Below are 18,465 nucleotides of genomic sequence, written 5' to 3' on the forward strand. Positions count from 1 at the left end.
TAAAATTATTACAGCAAAGTTTCACTAATTGCACTCAACCCGGTGGTATCATGTTAAAGCATTTCTAAGAACTATATATTAGATATGTAAAAATTACTAACTTCTAGCAGTCTTCTTACTGCAGTGGGCTGGCAGGTAACAACCAGGATCTTCACTGAGCCAATCCATCTGCAATGCTGCCAGCATTCTCTGGGAAGGAGGCTCTGCAACACTGGAAGTAATCACCATTGCAAAGTCTTCTCAAACTAACTCCATGAAGAAAAAAAAAGGCGGGTCTGTCAATCCAGTGTGGCACTGCCAAACTTGCCTGCTCTCATATAAGCATGCTGCCAGCACAGCTGCAGCTCTGTCAGTAGAGAAGGCAAAGTGTAAAATATCAAACTAAAGGGAAAATCTCCAAATACACATCGCATTGAGGTGCCTTCCGATGAAACTGTAGTCTCTGTGCACAGCGCTTCCAAATGCAGACCTGAGAACTTCTCAGCTCTGCAAATTGCTCTAAAAACTCTGATTCACAATGTGAAGATAAATAGAACAAGTTTCTTTCTCTAGTACCAGTAACCAAACCTTTACTGCCGTCTCTGTGTGGTACCAAACGTCCAAAGCCGCTTTCCATTAAGCAAGATAAGGAGGTAGTTAGAAACTAAAAGCATCAGTTAAAAAAGGCTAAAATTGCCAGGAATAAAAGCTAAAGTCTTCACAGCTTCCAGCATTCCCCCAGAAAAATGCCCTAAAAAGAAAAATCAGCACTTTGGACCTGAAGCAATGGAGAAGGTCGAGTGAGGGCAGAGAAGGCTTAGGGCCAGCTGTAAGTTAGCATAAAACATCTGCTACAACTTTTAAAAATCATGTAAAAAGTAATCAAGGATCTAAAAATAGTTGAAGCAAGTGCCAATAAGCAAGGTATAAACTTCCGCTATATATATATATATGGAAAATATGAAGTTAAATTGCCAACAGAAAAAGCTAAAAAACTGCTGGGAGTCTCCTAAATGTTACTGTCACCCAGGGTGAAGTCACTCATTGTATTCCTTCCGAATTGCACATCAATCATCAAACGCCTTTCGGATTCAATGAAGTAATCTAAAGATCCAAATATGCCAAGTATTCTCGACAGGCAGCTTCCTTCACAATGAAACTCTGCTTCATCGGTGCATTTTCGATTGCAGCAACAAAGCGCGTCCTGCACGGGTCCTCTCTTATTTGATAGCCGCGGCCTGCCAGAATGGAAGATTGCAGCTCTTTGTACCGTGCGGCTTCAGCTCCGGGCCATCACTGCCTTCTTCCGAAGCAGGGCCCTAACACGGCTTCATGCCCCGAGCTCTCGGCCTCACCCAATCGAGCCCTTGCTCTCAGTTTCGGGCTTGTAAGTTCTTGATCTGGGGGGCTCCGTTTTCGCTCCGCTCTGCTTCCAGTCGCAGCTCAGCCTCTCGGACGGCGAGCCGCACCCTAGACTCCGCTACAGCTCTCAGGCGCGCGCTGGGAGGGAGACCCGGGACGCTCCGCCCACATACAAAAAAAATCAGTGACGCCTTCGGCCCCAGGAAGCGCGCACGCGCTGGGAGGGAGACCCGGGACGCTCCGCCCACTTACAAAAAAATCTGTGACGCCTTCGGCCCCAGGAAGCGCGCGCGCGCGCTGGGAGGGAGACTCGGGACGCTCCGCCCACATAAAATCAGAGTGACACCTTCGGCCAAAGGAAGCGCGCGCTGGGAGGGAGGCTCAGGACGCTCCGCCCACATAAAATCAGAGTGACGCCTTCGGCCCCATGGAAGCGCGCGCTGGGAGAGAGACTCGGGACGCTCCGCCCACATAAAATCAGAGTGACACCTTCGGCCAAAGGAAGCGCGCGCTGGGAGGGAGACCCGGGACGCTCCGCCCACATACAAAAAAATCTGTGACGCCTTCGGCCCCAGGAAGCGCGCGCGCGCGCTGGGAGGGAGACGCGGGACGCTCCGCCCACATAAAATCAGAGTGACACCTTCGGCCAAAGGAAGCGCGCGCTGGGAGGGAGACCCGGGACGCTCCGCCCACATAAAAAAAAAAAAATCAGAGTGACGCCTTCGGCCCCGGGAAGCACGCGCACGGCCGCACAGTGGCTGCCGGCTCACGCTAGGAAGCTCGGCCATACCGAGAGCACTTTCACCCATAATACATACAAGAAGTCGTGAAATAAAAGCTGCCCGATCAATGCCAAACACGGTTCAGCCCAAGTAGTGCGCGATCGCACTAAATCGGGCAGAATTCCAGTGCCCCTTATTAAATAGTACAGGCCGTACTAATGGGTCCACAATCATTACCAAACATCTCTGGCTATGCCGAAAGCATCCTTGTCAGGTTAAGGGCCCCACAAATCATTTGCTGGATAAGAGCTCTTTGATCCAAGGCCATCCCTAAGGCCCAGCTAGCTGCCCTAGGCTGTGCACACTGACTTCATTTTCTCTGCAGCGAGGACTTTTATATGCAACCAAGGTGCACACACACCGACACTGTATACACATTTGCACCCCTCTCTTTAAATCCCATCCTAATGAAAGCATTAGGCATTAAGAAGGTAAACTATAACCTCTCTTTCACATATACACTGTATTACATATAAAGAGAAGATAAAAAACAATACAAAGAACCTCGGAATATGGATTGATAAAGACCTCAATCTTTAAAAGACCATGCAACCAAAACCAAAGAGGGATTCTACAAACTGCAAGTCCTGAAACATCTAAAACCACTCCTACACCATCAGGAATTCCGGACAGTTCTACAATCACTGATCTTCAACAGCCTCGACTACTGCAACGCGCTCTTACTAGGGATACCCAAATCTTCACTAAAACCACTCCAAACTCTACAGAATGCCGCTGCCAGAATCCTAACAGGAAAGAAAAAAACAGATCACATCACCCCCGTACTAAAAAGTCTTCACTGGCTCCCAATCGATCAGAGAATCGAATTCAAAACCCTTACTCTAGTACACAACAGCTTACACAAAACGGAAAACAACTCACTTTACAGCATGATAAACCAACTCAAACCTCAACGTCTCACAACATCTACCAACAAACTACTACTGGAAATACCAACACTGCCTTCGGCTAAGCTCACGTGCACAAGAAACAGAGCTTTCTCAATCGCAGGACCTCACATCTGGAACTCCCTACCACAATACTTAAGCACAATAACCGACAGCAAATCCTTCAAAAAAGAACTGAAAACCTGGTTATTCACAAAAATGTTCAGAGACGGCGTAGGCTAATCCCTTAATACCATCCTCAACATCACCCATACAAGATAAATACACCATGAATTCATTTTGCTCCCTCCTTCCCTTTCCTCCCCACTGCTCCTCCCCCCCCCCCCCCCCCTTTTCCCCCATCCCTCCTTACCCCATCCCCGGGATACGTTCCTCCCCCCCCCCCCCGCCCGACACTTAATCTTGTACATAATTACATATGTTCTTTCCCAGTTTCCAACTTGTGCTAGCAAAGCCTCCAATTCGAGCTAGCAAAGTTTCCAATTTGAGCTAGCTATGCTAGCAAAGTTGCTAATCTGCTCTTGACAACCTTGCTCAAATGTTTAAGTCAGTCACCGACTATTAGCCATTTAGTTTGAGGTCACATAAACCTCTGTTTTTTTCCCTTATAGCGTTCCATGTATCCTTTCGTTGTTCTTTTTGACTGTTCTATGTAACAAATTGTTCTATTGTAAACCGGGGTGAAGGCTTATTGCTAAACCTCGGTATATAAAAAACCTCAAATAAATAAAATTACATACCTGCAATTAATTTTTATTCAAAACATACTTATATGTATTACAAATACAGTTAATAAAGTGTGGTTCACATGCATAATATACATTAAACATTTATTGATCAACGTACTCGATTAGTATAACCTATACCCTTGTGAAAATGTCAAGTTAAAAATACACCCTGAAACCTCAAGTGCACATTCACTAAACTCCACTCCTACAAGTCCCTAACGTTCCACACTCATTCCTATACCTCAAATGCATACACAAATTGCTAATTACACAGCACTCATCAATATAAAATGACAATATAGAAAACAGGCCACAACAGTTTTTAATGGGTTTCAAAAGAAACAACTCTTATCTTCTTCAGACTGCTGCTTGTACAGCTCTGATTTCTTTTCAGAAATTTTTTTTGGAAAAGATATATAGATGATTTATTTTGGATTTGGACAGGGAGTGAGGAGACACTGAAGCATTTCAATGCATGGATAAACAGTAGATTCTAACAACATTCACAGTCCAATAGCATAGATTCCCTATCTCATTTTTGGATATCTGTAGACATAAACAGGAAAGAAATATAACTATCACACAGGCCAATACAGAACAGTGCGCTCGGCCGAGCACACTGTTTAGCCCCCGTTTGGCCGCGCGTTTTTGATGCGCTATTATTACCCCTTATACAGTAAGGGGTAATAGCGCGTGGAAAACGCGCGGCCAACCCCCCTGAAACTAATAGCGCTCATCACATGCAAATGCATGTTGATGAGCCTATTTGTTAGTACCTGCAATACTGCTTTTCTGTACACCCTCCAACTTAATATCATAGTGATATTAAGTTGAAGGTCCCAAAAAATTGAAAAAAAAAAGAAAATCTGCCCACGGCCCGCGAGTTGGAAAATGTACACTCAACTTTGCCTGGGCGCATTGGGAGAGCGGGCGCTCGCCTCGGAGCACCGGCTCTCCCGCAGACTTTATTGAATGGGCCTGACAGTGTGTTGGAAGCCTACCAATAAGAACACCTTCTTCATAATATGAGTTTTCATCATCATGCCTTGAGAGAAAATATTCCCGTGGACCAATTTTTGAGATTTTGGAGGTTATGCTCCTCGGTGACCAAATGTAAGAAGCAAGCTCAGGGGCTCATAAATAGGTTTTTAGCCAGAGCATTCTAAATCTGTAGGGAAAAAAGCTTATAAAAGAGCTCTATATGCAAATAGAGAGAACTTAGTGAAAACAAATGCAGATCCCCTTGCACGTATAGTATGTTCTTTACCATATTTGTCTAGGACATTAAGTATCAAGAGCATTACTTTGAATTACTGGCCCATGTTATCATCTCTGACACCATTCAGTGGGCAGGACATGGGCGGTGCGAGTACGTAACATGAAATGTGCATGCAAGTGTTTACGCACACAAGCACATACTAGGGACCTCTTCTGCTATGGATGGGGTGTAAGAAATGAAAAAAATGAGACTAGATAGCAGGCTAAGCTGGGGCTAAAAGGGTGAAAGGGAGGCATTAACTAGAGGATAGGAAGCTCTATCCTTTAGCTGGGCAAACTGGGAACGGATTGGGGAAACTGGTAATTACGTCGGCGTATTCCTAATAAAATTCTCCGTTACGTGGCAGAGCTGGAATCTGCGCACACACAGGTGCCACCATCCTCTAATAAAGCCGGGACCACACTAATTCCAAAACCTGAAAAAGACCCTGAACAAACAAGTTCTTAGCGCCCCATTTTAGAGATGTGAATCGGAACCAGAATCGGTTCCGATTTCAGTTGCGATTCACATCTCTATAGATGTGAATCGGAACCAGAATCGGTTCCGATTTCAGTTGCGATTCACATCTCTATAGATGTGAATCGGAACCAGAATCGGTTCCGATTTCACTCCCGATTCACATCTCTACCCCATTTCTCTTTTTGATCAAGATGCTAAACTGTATGCAAAGATTATTGCAAATGGATTTAAACAAATTATACCCTTGCTCGTATCTGAAAATCAGGTTGGATTTGTCCAGGGCAGCCCTTCAGTGATGAATGTGAGGAAAGTTCGGGCAGCTATAAGATCTTCACAGACAACCAGAAGGGAAAACTTGATGATTAGAGAGATGCCGAAAGGGCTTTTGATAGTCTCATGGAGCTACTTGATTTCAGGACAAATAATGGACAGAATTAAAATACTTTACAATAATCCCAAGGCTGCACGTCTAGTAAATGGTTTGATAACCGAGGAATTTCCTGTCTAGAGCAGTGTGACGGGAGACTCTAGTGTGTCACAAAGACCCGGGAGCTGTGTCGCAGTCAGCAGAAGACTGATAGTTCCTCGTCAGTCTGGGCAGGAGGTGGCTGACTTCTCTTATTGGGTGTGAATGGAATCTGCTCTTGCTTCCTTCTCCTTTTTCTGGCCAGTGGGAGGTTGTTCGCACCTCCTTCACCCGGATCAGAGGGCGATATCACCAGCTCCTGTTCATATGGGCCCGGCAGGACACCAACTTTATCTTCCTTTGCCTATCCGGCAGTGAGGCTGCTGATGCTCTCTTCACGCCACGGGGCCTGGATGTGAAATTAGGAGCATGAGAGAGAAAGGTGCGTGCTCTGTAGATCTGCTGCTTCCTCATCTTCCTCTCCTCAATGCTTCTTGCCCTCATCTGTTGCTGATAAAGAGGGAGGAAGGCTCTGGATTGGACAAGTCTTTTCTGCTGGGCAGGAAGGCATGGGGAGATAGGGAGTCAGGGGTGGAGGAGGAAGGGTTGGGCCTGCTGGGTAGGGAAAGGAGGGAGAGGTTGGGGGCTGCTGGGCAGGGAAGGGAGTTGGAAGTGGAGAGAGATGGAGGTGTGGGGCTGATGGGTTGAGGGAAAGGGGAGTGGGGGATGCTGAGCAGGAAGGGGTAGGAAAGAGGTGGAAAGAGGGATTCTGGGTAGGGAAGGGAAGAGGGAATGGCAGAATGAGTTGAGCAGGAGGAAGAGGATGTGGGCTGGGGGGGTGTCGGGAATGTTGGACAGGGATAGGAGCAGGTGAAGGGATGATTGAGTGGTTGGGAGAAGTGAGGGGTGATGGGGGCATGGAGGGGAGGGACTGGGTACAGGGGCCATACTATGGCAGTTTTGAGACTTTACATTTCTTCTCTCTTTGAACTTTGCTTAGTGTAGGAGGAAACAGATTTTTGTTTGTAGTCCTCCAGTTTTCACTGCATGCAGAAGGTGATCTTGGGGTTTCCAGTCCAGGTTCTGTTTGCACATTTGTAATTTGAGGTCTTTTATTCTATATTTGGTGAAGGCAGGTCTGTCTGTGACTGAGATGAGGTACTTTACTAGAGGTGTGTATCAGCCTTATCTGTTGTATTTTCTCAATATTATATTGCACTGGGGGTGAACTGCTGCCTTTTCATGGGCAGGGCTATTCCTGTTTCATTTCTTGGCGCTGGTCCTGCTGAGGTGTGGCAGGTTTGATAGGCAGGTACAGAGTGGGGCTTGTTTGTATTATTTTACAAAAGCACCTGGTGGTAGAGGGAGTTTGTGATGCTGTTATTGAGATGACACCAGAATCAGAATATCTTTTTTGAATGGTGAGTTGTACAGAGAAAAGTCTTAGTTCTGCTCTGCACCCATTGTTAGGCAGTGGAGGACTCCCTGTGGATGCGGAGCATGTGCTTATATTTAGTCCCGTGATGGTCACGCATGCGAGAATCAGATGGGAAAAAGGTTGAGAACCACTGGTCTAAAGGAACAAGACAAGATTGTCCACTTTCTCCTTTGCTTTTTATTTTAGCTTTAGAACCCCTGGTGGGGAAATTGCTTATAAGGCGAATACAGCTAATTTAAATGGCCTTGTTACCTAAATGGCTTTATTTTATTACAATTGTTACCACTGGTATTACATAATATTGATGTACAAAGAATTAATAAGGCTACATCTAAGCTTATTTGGAAAGGAAAAAAACAGGCTTTCAATGAAAACTAACATTGACTTATAGTGAGGGAGGCGTATCTGTTCCTGATATCAGAAAATATAACATAGCGTGTCTGATGAGACCTGCTAGAGATTGGATTTCGGGAACATCAATATATAGTGCCATGAATATTTCATGTCAAATAGCGAGTCCTTTTTCTCTAAGCTATGTTATACCTGCAAAAGTCAAATATCTTCCAGATTTATTAAAAAAACAAATGATTTAAGTCAGTCAGATGGGCTTGGTTTACAGCACAAAAAAGGCTGGGGCTACTTCCTAACTATTCCATTTTCTTGCTCAATTTCAACCAGGCCTTTCTAATAAAATATTTAGTAAATAAAAAAAGCATGGACTGATATTAGCGAAAATTTTTCTCTGCTACTAGACAAATTATATGTACATTTCAAAATCCGAAAAGTAAATTTGGTTTAGAGAATTGTAATATTGTTTGCCTTTCTACAGGTTAGACATTATTTAAATTCGATTTTGGGGATTAACAAAAATGCACCTGCAGTCAATTCCTTTGACCAGTCAATTATGCTCCCTTGTTCGAAAGGACTGACAGTTTCTGCAGCTTTATAAGATATTTTGTAATTTACAATCAGTAAATGCTTTGGATAAACTTGCAGTTAAGTGGCAGACAGATGCAGGTTCTGAGGACTGGGGTTTTTTTTTAAATTAAAACCTTGACTGAGAATATAGCCTTGAGAGAGATACAATTTAAGATGATGCACAGGATATATATACACCCCCTGTTCAAGCATTTAAAGCAGGCTTAACTAATTCTGGTAAATACTCCAAAAGTTTAATAAATAAGGGCACTTGTATCCTTTGTATTTGGATGTGCATAAGATAGATGAGTTTTGGGACCACATTATCAATGAGATGTTAAGTGTAAATCATTAAATCATTAAGGCTCTGTATATTGGGCATAGCAGATTAAAATGTTAGCCATTTCCTTCAGAAATGCGTTAGCTAGGAAATGCATATTGTGCAAAATGGCTAGATGATACAGCACCTAATCGAACAATGTGGAGAATACAACTACATCAGATGATGGTAATGGAATGTTTGTCTGGACAAGATGGTAAACCGCAGAGTTGGGAGAAATTTCTGAAAATACACTACCAAATAAAGCTCACAATATGATCTTTAATAGTTATCCAATGAAAGATAAAATTAATTTTTTATTTAAATCATTATAGCGAGTTTATATTCAAATATAGAAACATAGAAATGACAGCAGAAGAAGACCGAATGGCCCATCCAGTCTGCCCAGCAAGCTTCACACATTTTTTCTCTCATACTTATCTGTTTCTCTTAGCCCTTTGTTCTATTCCCCTTCCACCCCCACCATTAATGTAGAGAGCAGTGATGGAGCTGCATCCAAGTGAAATATCTAGCTTGATTAGTTAGGGGTAGTAGGGGTAGTAACCGCCGCAATAAGCAAGCTACACCCATGCTTATTTGTTTTACCTAGACTATGTTGTACAGCCCTTGTTGGTTGTTTTTTCAACAACCAACAAGGGCTGTACAACATAGTCTCTACTGCACATTCTAAATTCTTATTTATGGTCATGATTAGCATTTACATTATTAAGAATTGACAAAAGAAAAAGAAATCTGAGATGTTACCCCTTCTATTTCTTTTTGGAGAATGATGGGGGTAGGGTGTAGGAGGGGAAGGGAAGGGAATGTATTGGGTTGTTTTTTTTATAGTTCTTATATTAATACTTACTTTTACTATTTTTTGAAATAGAACTTAAAAAGAAGGGAGGAAACTGAAAATAAAAGGGAGAAAAGTGAAAATAAAAGGATTTGCATCCACAAAAAAAGCAGGGAGTAGCTTGCTTGATACAGCGGTTACTACCCCAAACTAAATTAGCCTGATACTTCACTTTCAACGATATCCAGTATAGCTCTCTGCTTCAACAGCAGGAGGAATGATGAAAAGATGATTTATATTCAGACAAAAACCATCAAGGACTGAGTTGCATAGGCTGAGTAAACAAGCGTGGGAGTAGCTTGCTATGACGGCGGTTACTACCCCTAATCAATTAGCTAGATACTTCACTTAGATGCAACTCCGGCACTGATACTTCACTAAGATGCAGCTCCAGCACTGCTAACTACATCGATGGTGGGGGTGGAAGGGATGGCGGGGTGGAAGGGAAATAGAACAAAAAAGTCACTTACAAGGGACAAGAGAAACAGATAAGTAATGGGTAAAAAAAAAAAAAAAAGTGAAAGCTTGCTGGGCAGACTGGATGGACCATTTGGTCTTCTTCTGCCGTCATTTCTATGCTTCTATGTTAGAATTAATTGTATAACTTATTAATTTTCTAATTGTTATTGGAGTAAATACTGATACTGTATGGTTATATTTATCACCTACTAATTGCAATATGTAACAGTTTAGTTTATATTTAAATACTAATAAAAATGATAGAACATAAAATTGTGCATAGGGCCGATTTTCTATCACACGCACATATGTTTTCTCTTTATATGTAATACAGCATTGGCTATTACCACAGGTGGATTGCAGGAAAATATCAGCCCAGGGGATTTTTTCAGAATCAGCCCATGGAGTATCTGTCTGACTCCCTCGTGCACTTTCCCTACAGCATGTGTTTCAACAGCATCCAAAAAGCACATCAAGTCAACTCTTGAGAGATTCATCACATGACCACGAACCTGGCAGAATTGAGCCAATCTCGAACATAAATTGGAGAAATTACTTACCTGATAATTTTGTTTTCCTTAGTGTAGACAGAAGGACTCAGGACCAATGGGTATAGTGTACTCCTGCTAGCGGTTGGAGATGGATCAGATTTGAGTCTGACATCAGTCCTAGTACATATAACCCAGCAGGAAGTGCTGCTCTTCAATTTTCTCTTCAAAAAGCAATTGTGGATATATGCATGACTGACTAACTTGGATAACTTGATTAACTTGAATTGGTTATAGCTGGAGACCGCCAGTGCCCTCAATGTCTGAAACCGACACCCGGTAGGGTGGGTGTCCTAATTGGAGGGAAGCATGGTTTACCCGTGAATAACTCGCTCTTGGGGATGTCGCCCGAGAATTCCATGAATGACGGCAGCCGTGGGTGGGATACTGAATCCATCTGTCTACACTAAGGAAAATGAAATTATCAGGTAAGTAATTTCTCCATTTCCTAGCATGTAGCAGATGGACTCAGGACCAACGGGATGTATAAAAGCTACTCCCGAACTGGGTGGGAGGCTGCCCGTGGTCCACTTAGTACTGCCCTTGCAAATGCTGTGTCCTCTCGAGCCTGAACATCCAGGCGGTAGAACCTGGAGAAGGTGTGGATGGAGGACCATGTCGCCGCCCGACAGATCTCAGCGGGTGACAGCATCTTGGTTTCCGCCCAGGACACTGCCTGGGCTCTAGTGGAATAGGCCTTGACTTGCAAAGGCAGCGGCTTGCCTGCTTCTACGTAGGCCAGCTTGATAACTTCTTTGATCCAGCGGGCTATGGTTGCCCGCAAGGCTGCTTCTCCTTGTTTCTCCCCGCTGTGAAGGATGAATAGGTGGTCCGTCTTTCATATGGATTCCGACCTTTCCAGGTATCGGACTAGGAGTCTGCCGACGTTGAGGTGACGCAGGCGGCAAGATTCTTCCGAATTCTTATGCTCATCCGGCGATGGAAGTGAGATGGTTTGGTTGAGATGGAAGTAAGAAACCACTTTGGGAAGGAAGGACGGGGCTGTGTGTAACTGGATGGTTCCCGGAGTGAGTCTGAGGAACGGCTCCCGGCAGGACAGTGCTTAAGAACATAAGAACATAAGAAAATGCCATACTGGGTCAGACCAAGGGTCCATCAAGCCCAGCATCCTGTTTCTAACAGTGGCCAATCCAGGCCATAAGAACCTGGCAAGTACCCAAAAACTAAGTCTATTCCATGTAACCATTGCTAATGGCAGTGGCTATTCTCTAAGTGAACTTAATAGCAGGTAATGGACTTCTCCTCCAAGAACTTATCCAATCCTTTTTTAAACACAGCTATATTAACTGCACTAACCACATCCTCCGGCAACAAATTCCAGAGTCTAATTGTGCCACCAGGAAGGCTGTTTTCAATGTTAATAGGGGGAGAGACAGGCTGCGAAGAGGTTTGAAGGAGGCTCCTGCTAAGAAATCTAGGACCAGGTTGAGGTTCCATAGAGGCACCGGCCACTTGAGGGGTGGTCATATCTGCTTGACTCCTTTCAGGAAGCGGGAGACATCCAGGTGAGAGGCTAGGCTGCCGTCCTCACTCTTGGTTCTGTAGTATGACAATGCGGCCACCTGTACCTTGATGGAGTTGAGAGACAATCCCTTCTGTAGGCCATTCTGCAGGAATTCCAAAAATCGCAGGAATTTTGACTGAGCGAGGGATGATGTCACGGTCCTCACACCAGGCTTCGAATACTCTCCAAATCCTTATGTATGTTAGGGACGTGGAGAACTTGCCTGCTCAGAGCAGGGTGTCAATTACTGCCTCCGAGTATCCGCTCTTCCTCAGGAGAGTTTTCTCAATGGCCAGCCCGTAAGAGAGAATCGAGCTGGATCGTCGTGGATGATCGGCCCTTGGAGCAGATCCCTGTGTGGCAGTGGCGGGAGAGGTCTCCCTGTCAGCAGCCTTTGCATGTCTGCATACCACGGCCTTCTTGGCCAGTCCGGGGCCACTAGAAGTACTGGTCCCTTGAGGTGTTCTATCTTGTGGATGATGTGCCCAATAGGGGCCATGGTGGGAAGGCGTATAATAGTTTCCTGTGGCCAGGTCTGTACCAGGGCATCGATTTCCTGGGACAGAGGTTCCTGTCTGCGGTTGAAGAAGCTGGGCACTTGGGCGTTGGACCAGTTTGCCAGAAGGTCCATGGTTGGTGTTCCCCAATGGCTCACTATCAATTGTAATGCTGTGGTCGACAGTCGCCATTCTCCTGGGTCTAGACTTTCTCTGCTGAGGTAATCCGCAGTGATGCTGTCTTTCCCAGCGATGTGGACAGCCGAGATCTCTTGAAGGTTCACTTCCGCCCATGACATTAGGGGGTCTATTTCCAGAGACACTTGTTGGCTTCTGGTTCCTCCCTGACAGTTGATGTAGGCCACTGTTGTGGCATTGTCCGACACGACTTTGACTGATTTGTCTCTGAGTCTGTGACCAACTGTAGGTAGGCTATTCTGACTGCCCGGGCTTCTAGGCGATTGATGTTCCATCCTGACTCTTCTTTGTTCCATTGCCCCTGGGCGGTTAGCTCTTGGCAGTGTGCGCCCCATCCTTGTAGGCTGGCGTCTGTGGTGAGCAGAATCCAGGTTGGTGAGGATAGCCTCACTCCCCGGCTCAGATGGCAGTCTTGTAGCCACCATCATAGTTGGGTCCAGACTTTGTCCGGGAGCTGAAGACGTACGGTGTAGTTCTGGGACAGTGGATTCCATCGTGATAGCAGGGAGCGCTGTAGGGGTCTCATGTGAGCTCTTGCCCATGGCACTACTTCCAGTGCAGATGCCATGAGGCCGAGGACTTGGAGGTAGTCCCATGCTGTGGGACGAAGCTCGCTCAACAGGATTCGCAACTGGGTCATTAGTTTTGATCTCCTTGTCGGTGTCAGGATGACCTTGTCTTGTTTGGTGTCGAACCGAACTCCCAGGTATTCTAGAGATTGGGAGGGCTGCAGACAGCTCTTGTTTGTGTTGACCACCCACCCGAAGCTCTCCAGTAGAGTTTTGACTCTGTTGGTCGGCTGGTGACTTTCTTCTGGGGATTTCGCCCTGATCAGCCAATCGTCCACATAAGGGTGTACGAGGATTCCTTCCTTCCTCAGTGTTGCTGCCACTACCACCATGATTTTGGTGAACATCCGGGGAGCTGTGGCTAACCCAAATGGTAGCACCCAGAACTGGTAGTGGTGATCCAGGATTGTGAAGCGTAGAAAACGCTGATGCTCTTGATGGACCGGAATGTGTAGGGAGACTTCCGACAGGTCCAGGGATGTAAGGAACTCTCCTGGTTATATTGCCCTTATTACCGAGCGTAGGGTTTCCATGCGGAAGCGAGGAATCTTCAGGTGGCGGTTGACAGACTTGAGGTCCAGGATGGGCAGGAATGGAAGTTCTCTCGACCCATCTTTGGTAGAATAGGGCAAGTCTGCCCCCTATGGCTTCTTCCTTTGGACGGGTCGGCTGATTTTCATTGTGGGGTGCGGCTGGGACCTGGGCCCAAGCCAGCTCCCCTTTTGTTGTGCTTGTTCTGAAAGGTCTTGCTCCTGCCTGCGGGGTGAGCTGCTTGATATGTGCTTCTGTATGGGCTGAGGTGCTGTGATCCTCTGCCCCTGGAAGTTCGGAGGAAGGGTTGCTGGTTTCTCTTATTCCTGTCCTCCGGTAGTCGCGGCAGTGGGGATTCGCCCCATTTGTTGGCTAGTTTCTCTAGTTCGCTTCCAAACAGAAGGGTTCCCTTGAAAGGCATCCTTGTGAGTCTCGTTTTGGACAATGCGTCGGCCGACCAGTTTCGGACCCAGAGTTGTCTTCTGGCCGCCATGGCTGTCGACACGCCTCTAGCTGCGGTGCGCACCAGATCAGAAGCAGCATCCATGAGGAATGATACTGCTGGTTCCATGGCTTCCCCGGGAGTGTTGTTCCTGGTCTGTGATAAGCAGGCACGTTTCGCCACAGCACAGCAGGCTGCGATCTGTAGAGAGACATAGCAGAGACGTCAAAAGACTGTTTGAGGATGGATTCCAGACGACAGTCTTGAGTATCCTTGAGTGCTGCTCCTCCCTCAACTGGGATAGTAGTGCGCTTCAAGACCGTGCAGACCATGGCATCCACTTTCGGACATGCCAGGAGATCTTTGGCAGCTGGATCCAGAGGGTACATGGCTGCAGGGCACGCCCCCCCTTTGAATGTGGTCTCCGGGGCTTCCCATTCCAGGTCAATTAGCTGCTGTACGGTTTGTAACAGTGGGAAATGGACAGGAGGTCTGAAGGAGTCCCTCTAGCAGGGGATTCGTCTTAGGTTCCCCCGAGGACCTTGTGCCCGGGAAAGTGAGCTCTTTCAAGCTGTGTGTGACCAGGTCTGGAAGCTCGTCCTTGGTGAAGAAGCGCCTCATGGTTCAGTGGGGTTCGGTCCCTGGAGGGAGTTCCCCCTTCCTCCAGGGGTTCTGAATCCTCATCTGAGTTGTCCATGTCCCCGAAGGTGGAGCTTCTGGATGGTGGGATCACTTCTCTTGGCATAGACGGTCCCGGTATGTTGAGGTCCTCTGGCGGAGGCTGTGGCCGTATTATCGGCGGTCCCGGCTGCATGTGGACGAAGGTATGCAGGACTTTGAAGAATTCCACCCAGGAGATAGATGCTGGGTCTAAATTAAGGGGTGCTGTGTCCCTGGGGAGCTCCATTTGGAGGGAGGCTCCCGCTGGGGGATACTAGGTCCAGCGTACTGTTCGAAAAGCTGGAACACGGTACCTGCTGGGGAGGACCATAGGCTAGATCCCCCAGGGCACTGTATACACAGGGCCGTGGCCTCCTCGTGCTGTGCAGCGGCCCTGAGCCTTGAGCTTCTTCTCCGGTGGTGACATGGCTTGTGCGCGTAAAATACAGTGCCCGGATGGCTCAGTTATGCGTTCCAGTGAGTCAAAGTTGTGCACGTAGGTTTGGTACACACTCAGAGAGATGTGCGCGCTGTTGTGCACACAGACCGAAGTTATGCGCCCGGCACAGTAAGTGTGTGGCTATGCACGTCGCTTGTGCGCACGGTACTTGGGCGCGCAACGTTGTGCTCACAAGATATTTGTTTGCACAGCTCGCCTCTGTCCGCGCGGGTCGGGGCGGCGGACAGGGGGGCGAACAGGTCAAAATGGTGACGGCGACCACGCGGACAATATGGCGACCACCTCGGAGGGTCTCCACGTGGGAGGACCCTCGGATCTGACCGGGGTCTAGCCCTGCTAGGGCAGATCAATCCAGTGGCACTGGCTGGTGACCTGTGCGACTCTTCGAGCTTCGGAGACCAGAGACTTTTAAATAGATTTCTACCTTACCTTGTGTCTTGGTACTTCCCGGTCTCATTCAGAGCGGTCTCCGGCTGCGGGGGGAGAGGGAAATACCTTCACCACCGCGCTCGAAGTTGCACCCGCTGCCTCTCAGCCTCGAAGTCGGGGGCTAGGTCCACGCCGAGGGTCGGCCACCGGACCGAGGCTTACCTCCAAGGGATCGCGGAAATCACCTTGGGAATTCTCAACTGGGGGAGGGACCCAAGGGGTGTCACTGCAGGAAAGTGGACCTCATCTGTAGAGGTAAGATTTCTTCTTGTTTTGGTAAATTACTCCAACGCTGTGCGAGCGTGCATAGAGTCCCAAACTGCTATGGAGACAGAAAATTCTGACGAGCAGCACTTCCTGCTGGGGTGACATCAGATTGAAATCTGATCCGTCTCCAACTGCTATCAGGAGTACACTATACCCATTGGTCCTAAGTCCATCTACTACACGCTAGGAAATTCACATTTTTCCAATATAACAAAGTTGTAGAGTACAACCTAGGCCAGGGTGAGTAAACAGAGCTGCAGTCCCTCACATCTCTCATAAGTATTGCAAAAGGATGAGACCCCCCTAAAAATGGCAGCAGATATGTGTGAATTACAAATGATACTTACACAGATTGTTCCAGACAGTATGTTTATTGCAAAGCAGTATGCTCTTAAAGTCAATTTTCATTCACAATTCATTATTTCTCTGAATTTTTTGTAAAATAAAATTAAAACTGAAATATGCTGTTTGCATAAGTATTCAACTCCTGTGTTGTGAAAGCTCCAAGTTTACACAGATGAAAGATATTGCCCTAACAATTGGCTTATAACTGGTCTCTTCCTGTGAATCAATAAAACAGTCAGCTTTTCTGGATAAAAGACTCTCTAATTCTAGTACCATTGGTCAGACTGTGAATCTGAAGGAAAGCTGTGAAAATGAAGACTGAAGAGCATTTTAAGGAAAATTTAAGATAAAGTTATAGCCATGCACAAGATAGGAGAAGGCTACAAAATAATATCCAGGTCTTGAATATCCCAAGTGAGCACTGTTGGATCAATTGTGAGGAAATGGAAGCTGTATTATACCACCCAGACAATGCCAAGACGAGGCCGTTCCTCAAAACTCAGCATTAGAGCAAGACAACTTGTGAGGGAAGCCACAGAGGCCAACAATCACTTGGAAGGAGCTACAGAGTTCAGTGGCTGAGACTGGAGAGGAGCTGCACCAGTCAACCATATCAAGAGCTCTGCATACAACTGGCCTGCATGGGAGGGTGGCTAGAAAGAAGCCATTACTGAAGGAAAACCACATCCATGTCTAGAGTTTGCCAGAAAGCATCAGAGTGACCCAGCTAAAATGTGGGATAATGTTTTGTGGTCAGATGAGACAAAAATGGAGCTTTTTGACCAAAATTCAAAACGCTGTATGTGGTACAAACCTTGCACTGCCCATTCCTTAGCAAACAGCATCCCAATAGTAAAGTATGTGGATGGCAATGTCTGCTTTCCCTCAGCAGGGACTGAGCATCTTGTTACAATGAAGGCTGGATGGATGGTGCAACATCAAGACAACCTGCTTCAATCTGCTAAAAAACTAAAACTTGGGAGAAAATTCACCTTTCAGCGGGACAAGGATCCCAAGCACAAGGCCAAAGCAACACAGGAGTGGTTGAACAACAAAAAGGGGAATGTTCTACAAAGGCCAAGTCAAAGTCCAGATCTCAATCCAATCAAGAATCTGTAGCATTATTTGAAAACCTCAGTCTATAAGTGTGATCCAACCAACATGAACAACCTGGAGCAAATCTGCCAGGAAGAATGGGCAAAAATCACTCCCAGCCAGTGGGCAAAGCTGGTAGAAACTTACCCGACAGACTTGAAGCTGTTATTGCAGCAAAAGGTAGTTCTACCAAGTACCAGACTGAAGGGGCTGAATAATTGTGCAAGCGGCATTTTTCAGTTTTTTAAATTTTATTTTACAAAAAATGCAGAGAAATAATGAATTGTGACTTTGCAAATTTACTTTGAAAACATACTGGTTTGCAATAAACATACTGTCTAGAACAATCCATACAAATCTGCTGACTTTCTAGGGGGATCATGTGTTTTTGCAAGCCACTGTATTCAAATTTTCTTGCCAACCAATCAGCTGTTGAACTAGCTGTCACGTAACGAGACAATCGCACGTGTGTGTGTGTGTATGTGTATGTATCTGTCTGTCTCGGAAAGTCAGTATGAGTGAATGGGGAGAAATCGATAGGTTGCATAAACAGAAATCCATGCTACTACTCATAGAAATATGGCAGAAAAAAAGACCATTTATCCCATCTATTCTGCCCATCTGCCCAATTTATCTAGCCCTTGCAACTCCCATCATTCTTTTAGAGATCCCCTGTATTTATTCGGATACCATTTCTTGAATTCAGATACCATTTTTGCTTTCACCAACATCACTGAAGGCCAATCGATGCATCCACTACCCTCTCTGTAGACATATTTACTAAGATTACTCCTGGGTCACGCTCATCCTATGTCCCTTGTTCTAGAACCTCTTTTCCAATGAAAGAAGCCCGCCTCCTGTGCATGGAAACCTTTGAGATATTGAAATTTCTCTAACATATTATTCTATATTATTTCAGTAAATCACTGATATTTTAAATCTGAAAAGCACGATTCAAAATAATTTTAAATAAAGACATATCTCCTCTTATCTTGCCTTTTGTCTA

The 18,465-nt window shown here is 45.9% G+C and overlaps 1 protein-coding gene across 2 annotated transcripts in view; it reads right to left on the reverse strand.

Annotated features, from left to right (window-relative positions):
* LOC115075765 (dual specificity tyrosine-phosphorylation-regulated kinase 1B-like) overlaps positions 1–18,465 on the reverse strand; it is a 232,770-nt gene that overhangs the window by 168,901 nt on the left and 45,404 nt on the right. The window contains exon 1 of one of the 2 annotated variants that reach the window (XM_029576503.1): positions 102–1,466. The exons of the other annotated variant lie outside the window; for it this stretch is intronic. Coding sequence (XP_029432363.1) covers positions 102–228 — 127 coding nt within the window. The 5' untranslated portion in view covers positions 229–1,466. Of the gene's footprint in view, positions 1–101; positions 1,467–18,465 lie in introns of those variants that run through there. 2 annotated transcript variants of the gene reach the window in all.

The sequence above is a fragment of the Rhinatrema bivittatum genome, chromosome 14 (assembly GCF_901001135.1).
Source record: "Rhinatrema bivittatum chromosome 14, aRhiBiv1.1, whole genome shotgun sequence".
NCBI lineage: Eukaryota > Metazoa > Chordata > Amphibia > Gymnophiona > Rhinatrematidae > Rhinatrema > Rhinatrema bivittatum.